At 39.9% G+C, this 17,555-nt stretch overlaps 1 protein-coding gene across 1 annotated transcript in view; it reads left to right on the top strand.

The window, feature by feature from the left end:
- Positions 1 to 17,111, top strand: part of FBLN1 (fibulin 1) — an 81,659-nt gene extending 64,548 nt beyond the window's left edge. The window contains exon 17 of the mRNA XM_082051354.1: positions 15,905 to 17,111. Within this exon, the coding sequence (XP_081907480.1) occupies positions 15,905 to 16,044 (140 nt within the window). The 3' untranslated portion in view covers positions 16,045 to 17,111. The remainder of the gene's footprint in view (positions 1 to 15,904) is intronic.
- The last annotated feature ends 444 nt before the right edge of the window (positions 17,112 to 17,555 follow it).

The following is a 17,555-nucleotide window of genomic DNA, read 5'->3' as shown; positions in this document are numbered from 1 at the left end:
AGTGGAAGAGAAGGAGCAAAAGCCAGCCTGCTGGAGTGACAGCGGGTAGATTTCCTGCAAGTTGAAGAAAAAGAATTGTGTAAAAATTATATTAAAAAGACATGTGAAACCTCATTCTTTTCAGGTTCAAGAAGTGCTGTAGGACTCTGTTGCCTGGTGTGGTTACAGGTCAAGCTGGCACTGAAGCCAAAAAGTACTGTTAACAACTGAACATCACTTATTAGCATGGATGAGAGAAAACCAGAAGTGCAGACCTATCCAGGTTGTTTGGTTTTTTTGGGTTTTTTTTTTAAAAAAGAAAAAGCTTTTATAGACTTTTCACTGCATTCCTCCTTTAACCAGCTGTCAGTGAAAAATGAAGAATGCATTTTCAACCTGTACAAAAATGTCCTATCAATGCCTAAGGTATTATCAGATACTATAAAACATTTCCCCCCTCAGCTATGCATTCATTTCCTTAGGTGACTGTAATACAACTTTGGAGTCTGCTAAACTTCAGAAACATTTAAAAATTTCATAATAGAGGTAAAAGTAGTTTTGATAGGCTGAAATCTGCCATATCGCATTTGATACTAACCTAAGCATATATTCTTGCCTATTAAGCAGAATGGTACTGTTCTTATCAAAAGCATGCAAAGCCAACACAATTATAAAAAATTCAGTTGTACTTACAGAGCTTCTTGGTGGTTTCGTGCTGGTGCTTGAATACACTGATATGAATAGTTGCTTATAATTTTACAGATATGTACTACTGCTATCCATTGTTACTTGCAAGGATTTCACTGCTATCCCTGTCCTGAATTTCCAGCCTCTTTTACACATGTGATAGTTCATGATGTTACGTTTGAACCGTTATAGAAAGTGTCTCAACTACTGGTAGCACAACGCTGGATTTTATAGTAGTCTAATTTCTGCTATGGTATCATGATTATTTATTATGTTCTACAGGCTTCAGGAAGACTTTTAAAAAAAGGATCAGAAAGTTAAAAAAAAAACCAAACAGCAGAAGAAAGTGTGTTTGTGGGATCCCAGCTTGGCTGGGGCAGGAGAAGGAGAGGAGAGGTTTATTTGACTTTTTGAGAAACTTTTCCTTAGCACAGGAGTAGTAGTTCTGTATCTCATAAGTAGTTTGGCCATTTCCAGTGTGGCAAAATCTTTTCACAGTCCACCACGCAAAGGTTTGTATGGTCTGACATTAAATTCAGAGTCACTGGATTGCAAAAGATTTGGTTCTGAACTTTGTCCGTGGACCCACTCTGCAGTGCTGGGCAAGTATCTTCATATTCCTCTCTGCTTCTCCCTTATCCTCTGTTGCTCCTGACTATTTATCTTTGGGCCAGAGGCTGGCTGGCTCTTGCCATGCATTTGTTACGGTGTTTAGCATAATGAGATCCCAGGACTGATTGGGGCTTCCTGGCACAGCTGCAATGCTGAAAGTAGCAGTTCACCTACAATTGCTTTTCTGTGGGGAAATGGAGGCGAGGTGTAGGCAGAGCCAGGGTGTCCAGGAGGGCTCTGCTGTTCACAGGGGTGAGGATTTCAGCACATAGTTATCTCCCCTTGTGGATGCTCTTACTAGAAAGTAAGCAACAATAGCCACCTTTTGTCATGACTATAATGTCATTAGCATGAAACGACAATGGTGTCTGGCAATACAAAACCGATGCTGTCCGGTCATTCACTGTGAGCACACAGAGCAGGGACATAATTCAGCAGGTTTTTTGACAGGCTCTTCCAGCCTTACGTTAAAAAAAGGCACAATCCCTTTCAGTATCTTTGTTCTGTTTTCATCTAGGTTTGCCCCTTCCACAAGAGAAGCCCCTCAGCAAAGAATATTTTTTGAGTTTTTCTCTATGCCAGGTTGCCCCATTGAAATCAGTAACTACGCATTTGAGACAAGGGTGCCCAGAAGCCATTTGTTAAATGGGATTCTAGATTTATTGCCTGAACCTGCCTTTTTGGGATGCTGATGACTGCGTTATTCAGTAGTCAAATCTCTCAAGAGCTTCCCTCCCCTCCAGAAAAAATGTCAGGCTGGAAAGCTCTTCTGGAGGCAAACAAGAAACTCCAGCAGGAGGTGAATTTTCATTTTGTGTCTGAGAAATGCTGAAGGTGGTTGTCTGGTGAGAATGAGTCTTGTGCTCAAGTGGAACAACCTTCCTAATGCCAAATTTCACTCTAGCACATTGCAAGTATCTGGTTAATCAAACTCTCCTCCTTGATTCCGGGTTCTTCTCACCCCTCAGGTAGGAAGGTATAACATATTACAAAAATATTCATACAGACCACCTTCAGTTACAATTTCCATAAAGCCAGCAGACATATAAATAACACTGCATCTCTGCAATGTTTTGTGAGCTGTAGCATGAAGTATAAAACCTGCCAGCTTGGGAAATAAATGGACCAAGTCAGGGAACAGGGGACTGCTGAAGATCCTTGGTTCAGACTACCTAGCATGCATTTTTTGGTATTAATTTTAAACATTGTGCTGTGATATTACACAAATGAGCAAATAAAGCCAGATTTGGAATCCAGTACACTAAGAAGCATACTATAGCAATTCCTCTGAAAGATGTCTGCGTCAGTTCAGCCTTTTGAGGTTCTTTGCCATGATTCAGAGTAGTCAGATAGTCAGAGACCTGCTTTTCTGAGGATCTCCGAGCGTGAAATGTTTGTGTGACTGATTCAGCTGCTTCCGCTGCTCCTCCTGAGTTTGTGTGTTGATAGCAGGTATCTCATTCTTGCAGTAGTGCCTGTACACCCTATAAAACTGGAGACAGGAGGTAAGAGACTCAGGGCATGTCGTAAATCTTTCCCAGTGTCATGCACAGACGCATGGCTCACTTAAAAAACCTAAAAAACAAAACAAAATAACAACAACAACAAAAAACACCCCACAACCAAAAACCAGACAAACAAATGAACAACAACAAAAAAACCCCCACCACTCAAACTTTTATTTTTAATTTTTAAAGGGGTCAACTGTGGTGAAGTGACCCCTTATTTCAGCCTTATTTTGAGAATTTGGTCAGGGATTAACACACATTAAGATTCAGAAAGCTTCCCTCGACAGAAGTTCTGCTAACAATACCAGCAGAGCTGTCGCCTCTAGGTGATGACTGAGCGGCTCTATAAGGGCTTTCATGTCAAATCCTCAGGATTAGGTACCTTTTCTTCCATGCTAAATTGAATCACAGAGCCATATCATGCTGTGTGCCGTAATGTGGCTCTTTGCCAAGAAATGCTTAGGGTTACAATAATTAATTGCCCAGGTGTCATGGATATGCTACTGTATCAAAGCTTGGCTGAAACTGAATAATGTGGTCATGGGACAGGTAGGGTAAACTAAGCCACTCTCACTAAATGGAGAGATTGCACGGATGTGGTGGTGTACTGTGATGGACACTAAACCCCCTGTAAATAAGATAGTGGGAACAAAGTATCAGGAAGTCTGATTTCTGTGATTTCGCACATTATGGACATTCAGCCTAGAAGGTTTTCCACCTGTTTTTGTAATACGAAAGGTTCTTATACTGCATACGGCATGTCACATTCTCAAAGGTGAAACAGGAAGGATTAAAAAATATATGGTGGAAACTATTTTTTAATGAGACTGCTTCAAGTACGGTTATTGCATTTTAGGCATGAGTGATTTCACAGCATTGTCAACGTTAAAACCCATTGCGAGGTTTGGCTGGAAGGCAAACCAGAGATCTAAAAGCACTTCAGGTTTGCCAAACCAAGATAAGAGCACATCTCTCTGAAGTTATTTGGTATCCTTAATAAAGATCATAGTATTTGTAAACTAGCCAAACCTCAGTGAAGTCAAAGGTTGTTTTTAATTCTTTCATAATACCAAGCCTCCATATGATCCAACATGACAGATAATAGCTTTGAAAATATTTACCATTTGTTTCTGGCCAAAAAATGTATTAGTACCATGGGGCCTCTTTATTGCCTCTTTATTTGATGCATTTCAGCAATCAAAGCTTTCTAGAGAAACTCAAGTGTTAATGAAATTAAACTTTGTTGAGTGGTTGAAAGATAGCATTTATAATAAATTGAATCCTAAATTTCTGATCTAATAAATATGGCTAATCAGAAAGATACTTTTTCATGCTGAAATGTAACTGCTGTACTGTAGTTTCCTTTTCCTTTTTTCTTCAGAGGTGAAATAAAAGGCAAAAAGGAAAGCAGACTGAAACAGTTTTAGCTAACCTTAAACTGAGACTTGTACCCTAGGTGAAAACTTCAAAGTCTGGAGAGTATTAGACACAGTAGTTTGGACAGTCTTCAAGTAAGAGCTTTGTTTTTATGTGGTTTATAAATGATTACTGTGGTCAGCAGATACTGTGAGCATGGAAGAGATGTGAGCTGTTGCTTATGGTCATGGGTGCAGGCCCTCTCCTCTTTTATTTTGAGGGGTGTCTGCCCTGCCTTTGATCTGCTTCTGCACCTCTCAGAGAACGACACAGTATAGCTCTGAGCTGCCCTGTTGGGTAGCACTTATTTAATTGCTCTGGGGACATGGACATTTTTGCCTGCGCCTGAGATAACTGGGGTCAGCATTGCATTGACTGGCCCAGGGCATCAAGAGTCCTCTTTATGTTGCTGGTGCAATACTCACTGTTAAGCTCCTAAATCAACATTGCCTGTCTGTTCCCTCATAGAATCATTTTGGTTGGAAGAGACCCTCAAGATCATCGACTCGAACCATTAACCTAACACTGACATTAAACCACGTCCCTAAGAACCTCATCTAAACAGCTTTTAAACACCTCCAGGGATCGCGACTGAACCACTTCCCTGGGCAGCCTGTTCCAATGCCTGACAACCCTTTCCATGAATAAATTTTTTCGAATATCCAATCTGAACCTTCCCTAGCACAGCTTGAGGCCATTTCCTCTTGTCCTATCACTTGCTACTTGGGAGAAGAGACCAACACCCTCCATGCTACAGGGAATGTTGGGATTGTATTAAGTGATCTGGAGCTTTGTTGTGCTCAAAAGGGAAATCTCCCGCTCCTGTCTGCCTCTGAATAAACACTCCAGCCCTTTCTCTATTGCCAGTATTAGTACTTGTGCGGCAAGCCACACTTATGTTTTATTTTTTCTTTTAGGTGTTAATCAAAGGGAAAGGGTGGAGGATATAGCAGGACTACTATTTGTGATCAGCTTAAACCAACAGTGAAATTGCCCTGAGTGTCACGTATCTTATGAAAGTGTGATTTTATGTGTCCAAACTGACCTATAAAGCATTTTATAAGCACTTGGTTGCTCAGCAGTTGAAAATTAGGCCATTTTCTTTGGAATTTGAATAAAGTTCTGGGAGGTCCATCTTTGAAAAGCACATGCTTTTGAAAATCTTCTCCCCAGATACTTCAGCAAAGATATGTGTAGCCATACACATTCCTGTGAAGCAGTTCTCCATCAGCATGGAAACCTTGTTAACTCCCAACTCTAACCTGATTCTCCAAATCTATTAGTTTGTGAAGTGTTCACCACCAAACTTGAATGAATGTCTAATTCACAATGTTATGAGGGCAATACACTTCAAAGCAAGAGGAAATCTATTTCAGTACTTGTATTTTGATTAATGAGTTTTCTGAATCCTTTAACCATATTTATGTTTGTCAGGTGTGGCAGCTCAAGGATTAATTATATCTTCAGAGCTATTTTTCTGTATATGATTTGATGCCTGCAGTGATGATTACTAAGAAATATTTCATTTTCCAAATAGCAGCCACTTATTAATGAAACAGATTATATCAGAAACTATAGAGCACCACAAACCAGGAGCCTACATTGTTATTGTCACAAGTAATTGAGAGAAATACAGAGAGCTTTCAAAAAAAAAAAATCAAAAAAAAAAACCAGAGAAAAAATGAAAAGTACTATTTAGCTTTTGAGAGATGGAGGAATCTAAGGTGTACATTAACTTTCTGAAGTCAGCAGACATCTGGTGGTCTGGTAAGTGCCTGCAGTTTGACAGCTAGATTGTGCCTTTAGGCACAGTCATGAACTAGAGAGGACTGGAGGAACACAATTCCTGTGAGACTGCTTTTCGAGGCACAGCCTCCTGCTCTGAAGGGCAAAAAAAAGGCTTCTACATCAACAGCAAAAGGAAGAGTAGGAAAAATGTGGGTCTGCTTCTGAATGGGGCAGGAGATCTGGTGACAAAAGACATGAAGCAAGCTGAAATATTCGATACCTTCTTTGCCTTATTCTTTACTGATAAGACTGGCCATCAGGAGTCCCAGGGCCCTCAGAGCAATGGGAGTATCTAGAGCAAGAAATACTCACCCTTGGTGGAGGAGGATCAGGTTAGGGAACATTTAAACAAATTGGACACAACCAGGTCAATGGGAGCTGATGGGGTGCCCCCACAAGTGCTGAGGGAACTGTCTGATGTCATTGTGAGGCCACTCTCTATTAAGATAATGGTGATCGAAAATTCCCATGAATTGGAAGAAGGCAAATGTCACTCCAACCTTCAAGAAGGCCAAAAGGGAGATCTAGGAAACTACAGGCTACCCAGCCTCACCTCAGTCCCTGGGAAGGTGATGGAGCAAATTCACCTGGAAAACATTTCCGAATATATTAAGGATAAGAAGGTGACTGGGAGTAGTCATCAAGGATTCATGAAGGGAAATCATGCCTGACCAACCTGACAGCCTTCTACAAAGAGCTGACTGGATTAGTGGATGAGAGAAGAGTGGATGTTGCTTATGTTGACTTTAGTAAGGCTTTCAACACCCTCTCCCTTAATATCCTCATAGGTATCCTGAGGAAATCTAGATTAGGTAAGAGAACAGTGAGGTGGATTGAAAAACAGCTGAACTGCCACAGTCAAAGGGTTGTGATCAGCAGCACACCTAGTAGCCAGTCACCAGTGGTGTATCTGAAGGATTAATACCAGGACCAGTTTCTTCATTAATGACCTGGATGATGGGATAGAATGCACCCTAACAGGTTTGAAGAGGAAACAGAACCCTGATGAATGGTTGAAACACCAGAGGGTTTTCCTGACATTAAGAGGGACCTTGACAGGCTGGAGAAATGGGCTGACTCATGAAGTTCAGCAAAGGGAAATGCAAAGTCCTGTCCCAAGAGAGCAATAACCCTACGTACCAGTACACACTGGGGGCTTACCAGCTGGAAAGCAGCTCTGCAGAGACAGACCTGAGGGTCCTGGTGGACACCAAGTGAGGTAATGACATGCCAGTGGGCTGCATTAGGAGGAGCATTGACAGAAGGCTGAAGGAGCTCATTCTTTCCTTCTACTCAGCACTGGTGAGGTCGCCACTGGATTGCTGTGTCCAGTTCTGAGCTTCCTGATCCCAGAAAGATATGGGCATAGTGGAGAGAATCCAGAAGATGGTGATGAAGATGATTAAGGCACTGGAGCGTCTGTCATATGGAGAGGCTGAGAGAGCTGTGACTGTTCAGCCTGGAGAAGAGGAGGCCCAGGGGGAATCTGATCAATGTAATGGGGTGGAGTAAAGAAGGCAGACTCTTCTCAGTGGTGTGGAAAGGACAAGAGTCAATGGGCACAAATTGAAATACAGGACATTCCATTTAAGCATATGATAAGAACTTCTTTACTGTAAAAATGGTTGAACACCAGAACAGGGGAGCTGTAGAGTCTCTATCCTTAGAGATATTCTGCAGTGGGTTGACCCTGGTTGGACATCAGATACCCACCAAAGCTGCTCTTGGTCAGCAGCAGGTCCATCTTGGAGCTGGCTGGCATTGGCTCTTTAGGACATGGGTGAAGCTTCTAGCAGCTTCTCACAGAAGCCACCTTTGTAGCTCCCCCGCTACCAAAACCTCGCCAAGCAAACCAGACTGAATACAGCCCAGAGCAACATGCCCTAGGTGGCCCTGCTTTGAGCAAGGGGCCGTACAGATGGTCTTCAGAGGCGTTTCCCACCTCAACTGTTCTGTAATTGTGATTATGGAATGTGGAAATGTTGAAAACATGACAGGACTGGATTACTACAAAAGGAAAAACTTTGCAGCTTTCACTCTACCAAATGCAGTAAGACATTCCCTATTGTGCAAAGTTTGAAGCATTATCTTTTCAAAGCTAGGGTACATTAAGCACTTACCCAACAGTTGATTTACTTCCCTTCTCCCCTGGCATGATATAGACCAGTAAGTACTCTAGTAACTATGTTGGCAGAGCAATTTAAGCACCGAAAATCATTACTTTGGCATAACCTTTTGGAATAAAGAGCAGGCTTTAGGAAAGGAATTTAATTAAACGTTAATGTATGCAGAGCCTCAAAGCTTTTTATGGAAAAAAAGAAATTGATAAAATAACCTAAAATATATGTTTTCTGTTTGTGACCAGGATGTGAATTATTTTCCAACCTTATTAATGAACTTTGTATATTTGTAATGAATACTGAATAAGAAATAACTTTTTTCTTACAAATCTAAACATGACTTCTTTGAGTTGAGGTCTACAAAGCCAAAACCAATTTGGCTATATAGCTTTGGCTTCACATCATAGATATGTATTTACATGTTGTAGACTGAGATAGTCTGGTATTCAAGCCTAACCTGCAACTCGTTGTCTATGATTTGATCCAAGGAATTATTTATTCATGGCTGGATGTTTTTTTTCTCTTGCTTATTTCTGGAATGATCCTATCAATTTTGCCTTTTTAAATAGTCACTGCAACAATAATTTCCCTGGTCTTATACTTCCTAATTGCTTGAACATCTCTTTTGAAACTAGGACTATGCTCTTAAGTAATACTGATGCATCTAAGAAGTTAATTTTGAAAATCTTGGCCAGCAGTATAACGCAAGAGGCCTTGAGGAGAAAAGCAAACTTGAAATTATACTCCAGGATCTTGCATTAACATGAGATCAGTCTTCTTGTATTGCTTAAGGGAAACTCACAAACGTGCTTTTCCCTGGCAAAAAGTTGTTCACCACACACTACCACTAGCGTGCTGGTGTTTTGGGCTACTTTCCTGTAATAGCCATGCAATGGCTGTAGGTTCCAGAAGGCTGAGAGGATAACCTCTTGGCTTCCTTACTGCAACGCCCATGGAGGATAAAGAGGTTTGCTAACATTAGAGGAGAGCCCGTGTGCGTCCTTTGTACATAATCGTATCTACCTGTGGCCTGACACAGACTAGCAGACTATTTAAAGGCTATTTTTGTGATTCCCAAAGATCCATTGCTTAAAAAAGAGTACTTACTGTTCTGGAAGCTAGGGCTGTTCATCTCTGACATGGCTGTAAAAAGGACCAGATTGTTTTTTTGTGGGGAAACGGGAAAGCAAAATGTAGGAGTTCAGAACATAGGCTAAGGTTATTTGGAAGTTAGTATAAAGCCAAACAAATTACCTGAGTTTCAACTGAGTGTAGGCTCCAGCTCCACAGCTCTCACCACATTCTCTGGTACTTGAATTTTTGCAAATTAATCATTTCACATTCTGAGTATCCATTCAAAGCACAAGGGAAATAGCTAGAGGAAAAATTACAAGGTGCTTTATGTGTCATTGAAATCTCTCTCTTGTAGGTGTCACTAGCAGCTCATCCTTGAAGTTGTTAGAAAACAGCACTAACTCTCACTGTGTTATAGCACATTCTCTTGACAAGGCTTCCCGTTTTGTTTTTTTTTTCAAAAGGGGCACATTTTGTGATGGACTTGCGATTTCACTTGTGATCAGACCTGTAGACTCCTAACCTGAGGATTAGGAAATTTAGGGGAAAAACTGATTTGCTTGGGCTTTTATGCATCCCACATGGGATTTTATTTATCTCATGAGGAATAGCATATTGCTACCAAAATGCCATACATTATGCATGAACAAGGAGCACATTTTTCAGCCCTGGTACGCATTTTTGCCTCTCACCTGCTCAGCTTTTTGACCCAGCTGTCATGTACTTGGTCAGAAACTGTCTGGGTATCTCAGAGCAAAGCAGTCAGTGAAACAGGCTGTGTATCAGGGGCAAAGGAACATCATCACACACAAGAATTACCAAGAAGATCCTAGGAGATTCTTTAGCTTTCCTCAGCCCTTAGACCTTTTGCTGTCTATGACTGTATTTTACAATGGAGCTGATATTAACATTCTTATGGAGCTTTATTGCACACAATAATTCATGTAATATTTCATGTACCAAGTTGCTGTTAATTCTAACTAATGCAAAATATATATTTTTTAATATATGGTCAGTAGTTCCACTTGCAGTAGAGTGAACGAGTTCGCAGTTGTCCTATTAATTTCTGATTTGTGAAAGTTAATTTTAATTTTAATAATGCAAACAGGATGCAAACACACACACAAAAAATTCAATAGCAATGCATGCTTATTTTGAAGAAAAAGTGAACAATGAGCTATCCTCAGAGCTGTTTGTCTGCCTTTGGTATTTCAAATATATATATCCCATTCTTATTATTTTAGATTTTTTTACAGTGTTTAATTTTAAATCGACCTCAGAATTAATAAAAAGATGTGTTTTGTTCTATTTAGGACCAGATGAATATGCTAATTATAGATTCAGAAGAGCGGATCGTTCTTCTTTTCACCACTTCATGCTCTCTCAGTAACTCCTCACCATCTATCCCAAGATTTGTCAGTCTGTGGTCAGTTTGTAGGTGACCACAGATCATACAATTAAACAATTAAAAAAAAAAAGGAAATTTTCCTAAATAAATTGTTTGTTCCCAGACAAACTGGTTAAATTAGCACCTGCCTATAATGTCAAGTGCAAAGTCTTGTACGGATGAAAAAGGGAGAATACTTTTGGATTCCAATGATAGTAAAAAGCCACATGTCTCATTGTTAACTAGCCACCTGAGAAGAGTCACAGAAAAGAGACTGTGCACTTGCTGTGAGCATAATGGACACACAAAAAAAGGTAGTTTTGTTACTACCCTTTGGCATATGATGACCAGAAAGCAACAATATGGCTGTAACCCCATGTATGGGGGAGGAGATGGGAAGGTGGTAAGAGGAAAAGAGCTGTTGTGCTTGCTACTTAACACAGAGCTTGAAATGTGGTTGAGGGGTTTGATCACATTTTTGATAACTGTGTTTATTGTATCTTTCTGAGCATAGCCCACAGGTTATTTAGAGGAATAATTTTTGATTTGGCAGTAGTTTGGATTGTTTATACATACACAAATACATTTTGCCTGCATACGCATATCGCAGGTAGGGCTAGAGGAGGTTTACTTCAGCACATCCCCTTGTCTTCCAGCATCCATCAGATACAGTTCGCTAGTCATCAGCCATCCCTGTTGCCTTTCCCTTCAGCCTCTCATCCCTTGCCCGCTCCACTAACACTCCTCAGCTTGATTTTTTGGAAGTCCTTAAAAGCTTAGGCTATCTGAGGCTCTCTTTTTGAGGAACTGGTGCAATTTCTGTCTGTACTGTGTTCTTATGATGATACAGATTTAAATGGTTGACTAGACTCAAGAATCATTCCCTGTGGAAAATCTTGTGACCTTTACCTCTGGAACAGAAAACATAATGTAATACACCCTCTACAAACCCAAACCAGCCTTTTCTAGTGGCACTGTGAAAATAAGCTGCTTTGGTTCTGCTTTAGAGATGCCTTTTAGATGAACTTTTTCCAGAGAAAATGCAAATGCAGTGTTCAGCAAGAGGTGCAAGGAACATAATGACCCAGATTATTTGCAGATATAATTGCTGCAGATTTTGTGGTTAGCAGTGGAAAAAAAATAAAAAAGAAGAAAAGGTGTGGGGTTTGTTTTGTTTTGTTTGTTTTTTTGTTTTCTTTTGTTTTTAAAGTATTTTAAAGAGTTTTGCAAGTGCTCCTTTGGCATACTGGGCAGCGAGCTTAGCACAGAAGTCAGGATTTCTGGAGACGTTAATGCATGATAAAGCAGGGACTTGTCATCCAGAATGGGTTAACGCGGTAACAAAGCAGCAGTATTTCTCCTAGGTTGAAAATGGACCTTCTTAGCAAGTTAGCTACATAATGCAGAAATACAAGCAGAAACCAGACACAAAGGTGCATTGCCTGGGGTCTCACATATTTCAAAGCAGAGAAATGTAATGATATCTTAAAGAGGTATAGACAAGCCAAGGAATACCTGTGGCATCTGATTACAATAACAGAAATTCTGCTGAAAGGCTTTGGAAGATTAACAATATTAACCTTGCTGTCTTATTTATCCCATCTTCTTTGATAAGCAAAGCCTCAGTAATCCAACGACAGTGGCTCCAAGGTTGCTGGCTGTTGTCATTATTCTCCCTTGAAAATAAGTATTGTATTAGTCATGTTAATGTCTTCACTGCACATGTTGACATACTTTTATAGTAGACAAAATTGAAATATGAAACATGAAAGAAGAAGAAACAGGGCAAGAGAAAAGCTCAGTGTATTAATTACAGAGCTTTAAAAGTTCTAGGCCTTGGTCAGGCTATCACTGCAGAAATAACTGTGACATCCATAAACTTACTGCCGCTCAAGCCAAGGCTGTTTGCTTACACAGGTCAGCAGATGGAAAGGATTGGTGTAGATCCTGTTTACAATGAGGGCTAAGTGTGCGAGAAAAAGAAGTCTTGTCATTGTTTTCTAAAAGAAGTTCAGCAAACCATGAAGATACCCAAGCAGATTTGGGACATGTAATAACATCTCTGCTCAGTTAACAAAAAAAAACCAAAACCAAACAAAGGTGAGCTGATTGAAAATAGTCTGCCTGGCCTGTGACACACAGGGTTTTCTGTAGGCTGAGTCTGTGTTTGGGTCAGAGATTATGAATCAAAGAGTATAAACAGCAACAGCAGCACATCAGACTGGCAGGTAACAGCACTTGCTTGCATAGATGTGCCTGTAAGCAAGATAATAAAGCTGCTTGAGATTGCCTGGCACATGGGATTCAGCAGCAGTGTGAATCTCCTCGCTCATTTGTTATCAGTGATTCACGCTGTTTTAATATAGACAAATATTCTCCTGGATATTTTTTTTTTTTTTTCTTTTGTGCAAAAATGCTAATCTAGCTGAAATCTAATATTTTTGAAACAAGAATTTGGGTGAACTCGCTTAAGTACACTCACCCCATTTACCAACTGTAGGGTCTGCAGCTTTGGTCCCAGAAAGGACCACCATCAGGTGGTATTTGAGAGCGCTCTGTTTTCAGGTCATTTAAGGAGCAACACCATTGTTCTCCTGGCGTAGTGCAGAGAACAACTCACAAGATAATGTGTGCTGCTACAGTGATCCAGGACCAAGTCCCTATCGGTAGTCATCCCCATGTCAAATCTGAGTGGCTCCATCCAGCTACTTTGGATTTAGACTGGTTAAAAAAAGAGATGAAAAAGCAGCATTTTAATGTCTACGTTTCCTGACTTTTCAGTACATTTAAAAATTGTAGCCTTCCTGCTACTATCAAGTATGTTTTTATACTTAATATTCAGCTAAAAATGCTCAAGGATGCCAGACCACAAATCTGGACCAGGCATTAGTCTGCCAAAAGGCATCGTGGAACAATGTGTTTACGCAAATGTTGCAGAAACCAATAAATCCACGTCGCTTAAAAACATCCAGAATTATTACACATGGCATCTTCAAATGGGTCCTGTACTAAATGCTCTTGAGATATTGACTGAGTCATTGCGTCGTGTATCTGAATTACTTGTACCAGGCCTGAGTCTCAGGCTTTTTCTTCAGACATCTGTTTGTGAGAGTAGGCATTAGGCACTGCTGGCCTTATTTGGGACTGGAAGAGCTGCGCCTCCCTTGTACGTGATGTGAAAGGCATGAGACATTAAAGAATCAGACATAGGTAGCATCAAAAGGTGGTGACACATGATGGCAGGTAGCCATCGACAGCATTTCTGACACAAGTCACAGGATCCCTTGGAACTGGAGAAGTGCACAGCCACGTTTCAGGCTCTGAGCAGCTTTGCTATTGCACGATTTCCACCCATATTTGTCCTTGAGTGTGGTGGAGAAAAATGCTCTGGTTTTCCACTTTAGCACTTTTCACCCCCTAAAAATTATGGAAAGCTCTCGCTGCATACATCTACCAAGAGCTGAAAACCTGTCATATGCTTTTATCCAGTAGAACATTTCAAGGTTTTTTTCTTACTCTTTTTTTTTACTTCTGCCCACTTAGAATGACTGCATCCTTACACATGTGCTGTAGCACAAACCAATCTGACTGCATCATCCTATTTATTTAGTAGGAGAGGAAGGCAAATAGTTCTTTTGCACCAGTGTTCATTTCAGGACCATCTAGGGCATTGACACAACAAACTGGATAAATAAACATTGTGATAGTATTGCGTTTCCTTGTACATTCCTTCAGTTTCTTACATGAATATAGCTGTTTCGACAAGTGCAGCATATGCTTCTCAGACCATTTGATTTTAAAACTGCAGCAAGAAATCTGTGTGGAAAAGTACTGCCACACAGATCACAGTGTTTGTCCATTTCACCTCGAGAATAGATGTTCCTTTTTTTCTGCCTATTAGCTGAATGTGTCCAAATAAGAATGAGAAAGTTACTAACTGCTTTGATTGCTACGTCAATAACGTATGGATAGATGCCATACTGTGGGATAAACCATCCTGAGTAAAATTGCATCACATCAGAAAAAAACCACGATTTGCAATACTGATTCTAGACTAGAGTAGACTCTATTAGAATAGAGCAAGAAAGTGTAGAACACTATAAAAAGATTGCTAAATGGAAAGAGCAGCAGCCTTTGCCATCTGAGGCCTGGTGATCGCTGCATGAACCACTATCAGGGTGGGTTAAGGAGCCTGCCAGTGCAGAGTGATTCCAATACTGTGTGTTTCTGTGCTTGTCAGTTAAAGCAGTATCTGTGATAACGTGATGTGTTGTTAGCAAAGTGCTTTAAATGCTGCCCTAAAGGGAGGGCAATTTTAGGAAGGCTTTTCTTTTTCAATATATCATCTGCCAAGCCCAGCCATTTTCATAAGGTGCTGGAGAGCAGCCAAGAAAACAAACAAATAAACAAAAAGTATACATGTATGATATGTATGTATGCACATATTAAGTTGTAGGGGGAACAGGGGGAAGCATGCTTAAAAAAGTGTATTCATCAAATATGGCAAGCAAAGAGAATATGGTGAAAAGTTTGCAGTTTTACTGCATGCTGAAGATATTAGTTGGTATTTAAACAGGACAAAACTGTAATGTCATCCCTGCTTTAGAAAAAGGCGCTGACAGCCTGCATAAGCAAACGTTTATCTCCCCATCAGATCTCAAGCCAATGTGTTTGTAGGGACTGCTGCAGGAGTTCAGCTGGGACTCCGGGAAGGTGCTGGTGTGCTGTCGGCTTCTGAAACATAACCCCCAGCATGCAGAAGAAATATATCTTAAATAATGCTTTCTCAAACTGTGTATTTCCTTCTGAATATAATGCCCTCTCAGATAAGTCGGTTGTCAGACGGAGAAGTCTGAGGAGGGGGGTCTCCACCAAACTCCCCATGCCTCCTGGCTGACCTCTGGTTTACATGATTTTAACCTTTCAGGTACATCCTTTCAGATGAGAGATATTTGGTAGCTCCCTGCTCTGTAACACCAGACCTGGAAAATAACTGTGAAGTGAGATTGTGTCTCCTTATGTCCTACGTAAAAAACAGTGTCACAGTCCGCTTACAGAATTTATCACTCTGAATAAAAGCTAGAAAAAAAATTTATTAATTTCAGAATATATAGTTTTTCTGCCATTAGCAGCATTTTAGTGTTCTTTCTAGATCTTCTTCAAGGTATTTTGATTCAAAAGTTATATTTTATTCTTATTTTGCAAGCTTTCTTTACAGATCCAACAGATAAAATAACTTTCCATCAGCTGTACTGAAAACAAAGGGGAGTGTACCTCATCCAAACCCATCTGATTCTCCTATTAATCTCAGCAACCTATTTCTATCCCAACAGGTGTAGTTCGCCAGGTGAGGCCCATTGTTGGACCTTTCCATGCTATCCTGAAACTGGAGATGAATTACGTCATGGGTGGAGTGGTATCTCATCGTAACATCGTCAACGTTCACATCTTTGTCTCTGAGTACTGGTTCTGAGAGAGCATTTGAAATTCCAGACAAGCAAGCCGCTCCAACTTCAATCATTACCACAAACTATTATGTCGTATACTTGTTTGTAAAACCCAATAGTGGGTTTTTTTTTGTTTTATTTCTAAATATTTGGTTTGTAGTTTAAGACAAATAACAAGATATTATGTTGATTAGACATAGAGTGGAGCAAATTAAGTGAGCCTGATGTAGTTGACTGTATAAATAAGTAGTGTGTAAAAGTACTCAGCTGCCTAGTCAAATTTTAAACTTCTCTAAATGTTTAGGCAGATCTTAGCTATTGCTCCTTGGCCAGAAAACCAGAGCAGCTGAGGATATGGAACAAAAGAGACATCAGAGTTCATCAAGATGAATATATGGTAATTTTGGATGGAAGAAGTTTGGTAAGGATTAGCAATTTCACCGCAATATTAAATACCTTGAAGGAGTCAGATGGTTAGAAAGTGCCAAACATTTGCTTTTGGGCCCCAGTAGGAGAACTCTGAATAGGCACCTAGAATTGCTAATCATTTTTGGAAAGTTTAGTCTGGATATTTAAAAAGCGCCATTCAGCTACGGCTACAAGAGGAAGTGCAAAAGGAATTGGAAATATTAAGAGACTAACAAGCTATTGCACATATAAAAAAAATATTCCTTGTTTTTGTACTTATTGTTTGATAGTAAGATTATGTTTGATTCTAATTAAACAAAGACCTCTCATTGAAATTAACCTGTTACATGGATAAGGCATATTGCTTAAATTCCAATCTCATCTGTACTCAGCAATACATGGGAAACTCAAACCTGTATCTCCTGTCTATTATAGAGGAAAGCTCCATACCTTTTAAAAATCGGTAATAAAATGAGCATGTTAAACCGTACACTTCCTATGCACCAAACCAAGGCATATGTAATAATATAATGAAACTGTCACAAATAAATGAATGTTTAATGTTATTTTCTGGGCATCAAAGTAATGTATCTTTTTATTACAGAAGAGAAAATAAATAGCTCCATGTTTCAGTTGGTTATGTTTGTTAAAAGATGAGGAAATAAAGAAAGTCAGATGGGAAATACTCAGCTGCCATGTTTTCTGCTTACCAGAAAAATTGTGAGCAAATTAATTATATGCATATGTACACATTCCCCACCCAAAACAGTCCACTGTTTCATCATTCATTATTGGCAGTAGGCATTTGTCTCTTCCTTTTAAACAAAAGCCACTGAAGCTTGAGGGAATTTTTCTATTGACCTGAATGATCTTTGAATCAGAATAATAAAGACCATACTCTCTGATCCATTGCAAATAAAAGACCATAGCAACTTTACTGTGTACATACAGAAGTCTTTATTCCATTCTCTGTGGCAGGGAAGCTTCTATGCCTGCAGCATTCTCACTGCTTCAATTAAGATTTTATGGTACCACATTCTGATAAATAAAATTTGACTGCCCTGTTGACAATATTTGTTCCCCCCACACTTACAAAGCATCACAACCCCTTACATACCCTGTTTTTTAG

This window comes from Streptopelia decaocto (assembly GCF_964273445.1).
Source record: "Streptopelia decaocto genome assembly, chromosome: 1".
Classification (NCBI taxonomy): Eukaryota; Metazoa; Chordata; class Aves; order Columbiformes; family Columbidae; genus Streptopelia; species Streptopelia decaocto.
Note: the sequence above shows the minus strand (reverse complement) of the source record. Positions and strands in the feature narration are given on the sequence as shown.